The sequence below is a fragment of the Eucyclogobius newberryi genome, unplaced genomic scaffold, assembly GCF_026437365.1.
Source record: "Eucyclogobius newberryi isolate DKJ021-1_F unplaced genomic scaffold, fEucNew1.0.hap1 SCAF_7, whole genome shotgun sequence".
Taxonomy (NCBI): Eukaryota; Metazoa; Chordata; class Actinopteri; order Gobiiformes; family Gobiidae; genus Eucyclogobius; species Eucyclogobius newberryi.
The window spans coordinates 22,587,132-22,595,614 of record NW_027316389.1 but is presented as its reverse complement, the minus strand read 5'-3'; the positions used below and the strand labels follow the sequence as shown (position 1 = coordinate 22,595,614).

At 40.8% G+C, this 8,483-nt stretch overlaps 2 protein-coding genes across 4 annotated transcripts in view; one reads left to right on the top strand and one right to left on the bottom strand.

Annotated features, from left to right (window-relative positions):
• cry2 (cryptochrome circadian regulator 2) overlaps positions 1 to 3,780 on the bottom strand; it is an 11,665-nt gene extending 7,885 nt beyond the window's left edge. For 2 of the 3 annotated variants that reach the window (XM_072435682.1, XM_072435683.1), the window contains exons 1-3: positions 3,455 to 3,780; positions 2,210 to 2,318; positions 427 to 569 (exon numbers count right to left, since the gene is read on the bottom strand). In XM_072435682.1, coding sequence (XP_072291783.1) covers positions 427 to 569; positions 2,210 to 2,318; positions 3,455 to 3,612 — 410 coding nt within the window. In that variant the 5' untranslated portion in view covers positions 3,613 to 3,780. The remainder of the gene's footprint in view (positions 1 to 426; positions 570 to 2,209; positions 2,319 to 3,454) is intronic. The other variant, XM_072435681.1, reaches the window with a different exon arrangement.
• A 585-nt stretch (positions 3,781 to 4,365) lies between these two features.
• Positions 4,366 to 8,410, top strand: cimap1b (ciliary microtubule associated protein 1B). The gene is made up of 7 exons (XM_072435201.1): positions 4,366 to 4,650; positions 6,595 to 6,708; positions 6,882 to 7,085; positions 7,624 to 7,725; positions 7,796 to 7,917; positions 8,015 to 8,155; positions 8,259 to 8,410. Exons 2-7 carry the CDS (start codon positions 6,597 to 6,599, stop codon positions 8,373 to 8,375), a joined length of 798 nt encoding a protein of 265 aa, XP_072291302.1. The 5' UTR covers positions 4,366 to 4,650; positions 6,595 to 6,596; the 3' UTR covers positions 8,376 to 8,410.
• Positions 8,411 to 8,483: the final 73 nt, after the last annotated feature.

The window sequence follows — 8,483 nt, the reverse complement described above, 5'->3', positions numbered from 1 at the left end:
ACATAAATGAGTGCACAGCGCTAGCCTGTTAGCCGTCGCATTCCAACTAGGAAGTGAGTCCGCCCCGTGGAAAATCAGCAACACAAGCAGGGGGTAGGTACCTTCTACAAGTTAGCTCGTTGTAAAGTATTACATTTGTTGTTCAAAACCCTGGAGCAGCTTAAAGATCACCAAACTGCCATTAAACTTAATGGAGCCAAGGCAAAAGAAGACCACCTAAGGCTTCATCACTCACATTGCCTCCTCACCAGTGCTGTGGCAGGTCTCTACCTACCTGTGTCTGCCTTCCTTCACATCAGGCTCTGCTCCTCTGAACCAGGAGCCAAGATTGTTTAAGAGGAAAACTGCAGAAAACGGCTCAGAACCAGCACGAGAACCAGCTTGGTGGAAAAAGGGTATAACTACAGGAGTATAAATTTAACATACCTGTCCAAGTTGTAGAGTGTGTGGGAGTTTCTGACAAGAGTCTCCACACCGAATTCTTGAGCCATTTTGATAATGGCCCCATCTCTCTCCTTCCCATAAGGCTCTGGGTCATACTCAAAGGTCAGCCGTGTGACATTCCACTCCTGCACTCAAAATATGAGACAGCACATTACACAATAAGCAAAAAAACCACTTCAGAAATTTGCATATTACAGACATTTCCGTATTACTACTTGCAGGTTGATTTTAAAGCAAAGAGAAGGTGTGTCAAGACATTGACTTAGCTGTGCATTCAGTAGGTATTTGGACTCCCTTGAAGCCCATAAACTATACAATATTGTAGGCAGTGTTGGGAATTTTTTGATCAGTAACAAGCAATCTAATTGACAATTACGTTTTTCTCACGCACATGTCATAAGATCACTGCAGTTACTGTCAATGTAACAGAGCAAGTTACTTTACAATGACTTCAGTCATTTATCAAACAAGGCTCTTAGTCTCTCATTTAGAGAAGCTGTCTAAAAAGTATTTTTCTTTGTTTTGGGAAGTAAACATGACTGATTATTTGGTGACTTTTTGTGATGGGAGTAAGAACAGATGACAATAATGAGAGTGCTACGTGTGTTTACAGAGAAGAGTGTAATTGTCATGTTGTATAATCAACATGCGTATGCACTGTTTGTCCTGTGCCTGCAGCATGAAGGTGAACGTTGTTTGCACTGAGTTGTTGTGGCTGTTAACCTGATGGGTGTCCATGTTGACGTTTCTGATAGCGGTTGAGGAAAATCGCTCTGAAGGCATTTGGTGGTTTGCCGGCCAAATAAAGCAGAATACAGCAAATTTTGACTTGAACAAACACCAGTGGTTATATTTTTTGTAATTTGATAGTTAGGATATCTGGTAATTAGTTACTTTCAATACAGAATTACTAAACTTACTTTTGAAGAGAAGTAATTTGGAAGGAACTTCCAACACTGGCTGTAGCAGTGTGCAAAATCTATTAAACTATTTAGGTATTTTCTATAGCTAATCTATAGAGGAAGAATAAAGTCCTAACAGTAGGCCAACCAATGTCATTGGGGGAGAAAGATAGCTTCCCAATGGTTCAATAATGACACTGGGCTCCAGCGAGCTTGAGGTGTAAAGAAAGTCAAGCATCACAGCAAAATTCTACTGTTTTGTTTTTTCAGATGAAGTGGGTTAAGCTAATTCAAAACATATTTGTGAGACACAAAATAACTTGAAACAAATTGATCAAATCTCAGTATGCGCTGAATATGTGCAGAAAATACATAGTGTGATGATTATAATATGGTAATAATGATCATTGGTGGACACCGGATTGTAACTATTAAAATTGATTGATACTTTTGCATGAATTTGCAAATAAAACCAGCCTTGTTTACGGAATATGAAGCCTGTTCATGTTTGAAAGATCTCGACAGCAGCAGAACACACCCACTATCATATTAAAGGTGTAAGAATGATCTCTCACAGTCAAAGACAGGAATCTGCTAAAATGGAGGCTAACGTGTGATATGACAAAATGTTGGATCCTTATCATTATTCAGTTATGAAAGGGTTGCAAAGGCGCCACTTATCATAAATCCTACATGTAAAAGGATTTATTGAGTAAATTAAGTTTCAAGGTGCATTTAATAGTATATTGAAAGCGCTGCAAACTGAGAGAAATGTAAATCTATAAGTAGAATAAGAATGTAGTAGGCTTGGCTCTACACTGGGCACACAGATGAATTTATTAATTAGAACAGTAATTACCAACCTTAAAGAGTCTGGGAAACACATCGGTTGGTTGGCCTCTGACGACAAACAGCCTGGAGTTGAGTTTCTTTAGACTGTTGTCAAGGTCCTCAAGGGCCTCCAGCAAGAACCTGAAGAAATACCAAATATTATAGTAAGGATAATCAAAACAAAGACATGTATTTTTTATTTAGTTAGACAACCATCATACACTCAATCTCATCTCCACCAAAGGGCAAAAATAGGTTTATTTTGAATTGCCATAATTTTGGAAGACCCCCAGTAAATACCTTACTGCAATATGGAAAGTTGTATTGTAATTCAAAGCAAAGACTGAATAATAATAATACCTTAATAATAATAATAATGATGATAATAATAATAATAATAATAATATTTTAGAATTCAATACCTGCTTAAAAGTACATTTGGAAATCATTAGAAGGCATAAACTATGGATTAAAATGACGATGCTGGTGATTATTATCTCAATTATGCTGCTTGACCACAAGACGCAAAACGTCTTGTAAGTATTTTCAAAGCGCACGGTCTTGGTTGGTCAAGCAAACAATTATAGTTTGTTGCCAATCAATAATCTACAGAAATGTATAGAATGAAGAAATTAAGAATATGACACCATGCAGCCTGTTTAGGGGCAAAACAAGAGGCCGATGGTGTCATAGACTGATGTCATGAATGTGCTGTGTGTCGGTGTCATGAATGTGCTGTGTGTCGGTGTCATGAATGTGCTGTGTGTCGGTGTCATGAATGTGCTGTGTGTCGGTGTCATGAATGTGCTGTGTGTCGGTGTCATGAATGTGCTGTGTGTCCCTCGTCATGCTGAGACTGTAGACTGGGTTGGTGCATGACCAGATTCTGAGAGACCACGTCCTGGGAAGTTAGGAGACAATAACCACTGTTGATATGTTCCTCTCATTTCAGTCACAACATCCTATTATACCATAAACTAACAATGCAGAATGTAACACACATGTTTAATCAAAATGTAATTGCTGCACTCAAAAAGTGAGTGAGTGAGTGATGTTGTGACGTACAAACTTACTTGTTTTAATTTAGTCAATGTATGTGTTTTTAGCTTTTCTGTGGCGTAGGCTAGCGGCTAACTAACGTGCTACGAAGGCCCCGTTGATTCTACGCACCGCATCTTTAAACATGGATATTCCAGATTTTGGGTCATTTTAACTTCACCACTCTCTTAAACGTATTAAAATGGAGAGACATAATTTGACATTAGTTCGCAACAAACCTCCATCGGTTGATGCCCACGTTAGCAGCGCCTGCAAACCACGGGTCCAAGATATAAACACAGCGTACTGTGTCCGCTCCATTCAGGGCCTCTTGTAGCGCAGGATTATCGTGCAGCCGCAAACCTTTACGAAACCAGTGCACCGAATTCACCACCATGATCAACTTTAATCCATCTCCAAAAAGAAAAAATACAATCCACAGCCGAATCCTAGCAAACTGAGAGAAAGCACATCCAGAATCAACCACACTCCGCAAACTTCTCGAGCTGAGGCAACTCAACTGCAGCGGGACTTGTGTTTGGAGGGGGCGTGGACAACACCTGACATCTCTAACTCTGCCTGTGATTCGACAGGCCGATCGGCGTCAACAGGAATTATAAAATAGGAGCGCTTTGATTGGTGGATCACGTTACAGCACCGCAGGAGAGACGAGCCCTGTCACGTTTAGAGAGAGCGAGCGTCCGTGCTGCAGCTCATCAACATACAAGTCAACACTGGACAACTTTTATACAAGTCTGTTCTTGATCTCTACAGTGGGGAGGCGCTAACTAGTCTTACATTGAACTTGCCCTGACTCACTCAATATATATATATATATATATATATATATATATATATATATATATATAACACAAACATTGCGTCATAATATACGCAAGGCTACACATCCGTCTGGTTTGCTTCTGATGTGACACCACCGTACAAAGCAGCCGGGTGCCAAACGTACTATTATTTAATTTACTAGCTGGGATTGGGACATACCTTGGTTTATTTGTGATTTATATGTAAGCCTATTATAATATAGATACTGATCACTTGTCTAATTCTTTTACCTCTTGATATGATGGCTAGGCCTAGTTCTTAGCCTAGTTGATGTTCTGTTTCATGTCACAACCCCCGTTGCATAGTGGGCTACGTCACCCTCCTTGACAATACACACAGTTAAACATGTATAATACTGTTAAATGTACCACAAGTAGTGTTTTAATCCCACTCCCTCAATAATAATTTACTTGTTTTGACTTGCCATTACATTCCTTCACTTTCACTCACACTAATATTAAACATGTCACACAAGGCGCTCCATGGTAACGTTGTCATAGTGAAGGTGACACGCTCCAAACAATCTGTGTTTGGGTTCAGTGCATGAGGTCCTGGACAAATCCTGAGTGAGAGCGGCACAGCACTTTTCAAGGTAACATGTCTATCTTTATGGTTAGATTATAAAGATATCAATGGCAGCTATAAGCTTTTCTATATGTTGTTCTGCTATTTTCATTGAAACATGCTCTCGAGAAATATCTAAAACATGGGTTTGCCCAAACTGAATGATATTAACCTTTTGTAAAAGACACTAAGATTAGCCTAATTAGGCCCGAGCGCCACAAACTGGCGAGAGGCCTATTAATCTCGTAAGGCCGTGCGAAGCACGGCTGCGAAAGTGCGCACGTAGTGCGCACGAAATCGAGCGCGAAGCGCTCGCCCACTTCCAAACACTCACTAACGCACTCCTTCACTCATGCACGCCCCGTGCATACTAATTAGTAGTAGGAAAATGGAACATTACCGTTGTAAACGGGCGAAGCCCGTGCAAAAGTGCGCACTAAACGAGCACTTTACATTGAGATGACGACCGCGAAGCGGTCGTCATCCCCATATAAAGCACTCATTTGCGCTAAGTAGCTCACGAATACGTTCCCCATCTCTTGCATGTTCCGTGCATATAAGCATGTAATGCAAAAATTGAACATTATTACTGTATAGAGGGCCAAAAACACAAAGTGGGCGGAGCCCACTCAAAATTAACGAAAGTACCCGTCAGTGACCAGGGACCAACACCATGAGGTAGGAAAGCGCGAGCGCTTTCCGAAAATGTATAGTTTATGACATTTGAAAAATGGGAAACATTGTTTTCGCATCGGAATATTATTCTTTCTTCTTCTTCTTCTTCTTCTTCTTCTTCTTCTCGGGACCAACCCCCCTATTTTTCACCCAGTGAACATTGACGAAAAGTCACAACAATTTGCACACCTCTAAAAATCGTGCCTCTCTACATTCTGGCTATTTCCCTTTTCTAAAATAAAAAAAATTGGCGCGTCAGCGCCCCCAAATGTACCAAAAATGCATTGAGAGATGGGAAATGACCCAAAAAAAATCTGATCGTAGAATCATGAAATTTGGCGCAGAGGTAGATGGTGACAAGAGAAGTAAAAAATATTATTACGGCAACGCCGTCCGCCCAACCAAATGTCGGCCATATTGCTTCAAAAATGGCTAAACATGACTTCGGAGTTTTTCCAAACGTCGTACTTTTACGAACTCCTCCCAGGGCGTTGGCCCTAAAAAGCTGAAATTTGGTGAAAATGCTACTGAGGAGTGGGACATCAAAAGTTATCCAAATTACATTGATACCTCTCACGGTCTCGGTGCGGCGAAGCCGCAAACTGTAGCTAGAATTTCAGAAATCTCCCATATTTAAAATTTCTGCCGTTTGCGCAGATAAAGTCCGAATTGCGTCAAATTAGAATCAGTTGTTAAACTCTTTGCCCTAAACCTACTTGAAGTGAAATAAATTCATTTGGCGCCACAGCGCCCCCTACAGATTTTATATGGAGGTTAAATGTTTAGTTTTGCGAAATTATATGAAATTTGACACACAACTCAATTTTAGCATCCCCATCAAAAAAGTCAATGAGACCCATGTCATAATTGTTATGGCGTTGCCGTAACGATGACCGAAACCTTTCATGTTATTCCAATGGGGAAATCGCCAGAACATGTTTACACTTTAGACTTTCACAAACTCCTCCCAGGGCGTCAGCCCTATTAACCTGAAATCTTCAAGACCATCAAAAGTTATCCACATTTTCATTCAAAGAGTCACGGTGTCTGTGCGGCAAAGCTGCACATTTTGCCAAGAATTCAAAATAAAATAGCTTTTTGATGGTAAAACAAAGGGGAGAAGATGTGACAGCGTCACAGATTCAGCAGTAGGCGTAATAAAAGGACAATTGGGGCGCGTTAGCGCCCCCTCCTCTTGCGGCGTGGCGGCGGTGTGGCGGCGGCGTGGCGAGGGCCGATCATTGCCGCTTGCGGCTATATTTTCCTTTATCTTCACAACTTTTTTCATCTCCTCCAGCAATGCCCACCGCTGAACCATGGGTTGGGTCATGGAGACCCCACATACCGCGGGGCCCTATTGCCGCTATGTACAAGAGCCCAGGGCCAAAGTACTCACTGCCTGGACTTACAGGTAAAATTTATCTTGTAATTGCTTTCACTAACTATTTTATAAATTCTATGAGATCTTGTCAGGTCACTGTTTGAACAATATAAATTCAACTGAACTTGAAAAAATAGCTAGACATCTAACAAGTTACGCTCTTTACGCGCTATAGCTTAATGTTACACTTTTGCTTTCTTCAGGAGAAAAGTTGCACTGTTTGACCAAATATAAAGCACCCAACTACAGCTTTGGGACTCGTCATGAGCACTCCGCCTCCAGCTTTTCCCCAGGACCCAGATACTTGGTGCCTTCCAACATCACCCGACAAGGCAGGAATGGGACACCTGCATTCTCGCTGTATGGGCGCTCAAAGGAACCCACCAAATTCCAAGCACCCGCACCAGGTCAGCAGCTTCAGCTTTTCATATTAACCACACAGACTCAAAAGTTTAACATTAACTGAATTTGTTAGCTATTGAAAAATGTGCTGTATGTAATTTTGACAGGTAACATGAGTTAACAGTAAAGATATATTGAGGGTACGTTTTTTGCTTTAATTTATACCTAATCAATCCCTAGATAAATTCATTCTCTGCATCCTTCAACATGAGGGGCGCAACATGCAGGGCAGTTAGCCGTTGCAGTACGTTACCCATCTCCAGATCTTGAGCTTTGGTTAAGATCACCTAGCTGGAGTATTCACTATTGTACATGTTTTGGGTTGATGGGGAAACTGGAGGGCCAGAGGAAACCCACCCAGACATGAGGAGAAACATACAAACCCTGCACAGAAAGGCCCAGGAGATCTGGAGCCACCATTTATTCTTATCTGAAAAATGGTTTTGAGTATACTGTTTTACTACTTTTACTGCTAGTGGCATTTAATACCAGAATATAATATAACTACAGTATCTATAACTTTTTTCTTTTTTGGGAAATTAGGACACTATTTCCCAGAGAAGTCAACAAAGTCCATCTTTCGCTCTTCTCCTGCGTTTTCACTGTCCGGAAGAACCAAAGAAATGACCAATGACCATGTACCGGGTGAGTTATTTGCCAGTTTTCATTTTTCAATATTTTACGTCTTTAATTGTCACTAATATTCCTTCGACAGGCCCTGCTTCTTACCAGCTGCCTGAAGTGATTGGTGCCAAAACTGTGGTCACCTCATCCGCACCCATGTACACGCTGTGTGGACGCAGCAAAACTGGAGGCTTTTCCGAGGACCTGAAGAAGGTACTTTCTATCACATTGTGTTTTTCTGGTATTAAAATAAGTGTTTAGATAGAAAGTACCTTCTTGTTTTCGTAATAACATCTTTTTCTCTGTCCAGACTCCAGGTCCTGCTGCCTACAAAGTTGTGGACTCCTGTCTCTTCAAGGAAAAGCCTCCTCAGTTCAGTATGACGGGCCGCAACTTTGCACCAGGAGAGACCACCAAGAAGCCTGGACCTGGGGCTTACTGCCCAGAGATGGTAGACATTCCTTTCATGTTCAGTTTTTTGTTTGGTAATTCTGCTTTTATTTTTAATATATATATATTTATTTATTTTTGTTTTTGTTTATGTGTGTTTCTAGGTAACCTCAACAAAATCTAAAGCCCCCAGTTTCTCATTTGGACTGCGCCATTCTGAATATATTTCACCTCTCATCGTAGATGGGATTGAAAAATGCTCAATTACTCTCCCATTTTAACATCACATAACTGAATAAAGAACACAAAGAAGCTGCCTTGTATTTCTCATTTGACTTTCAATATCATAAGGACATGAAGTCATCATAATTAATATAGTAATTAAGAAT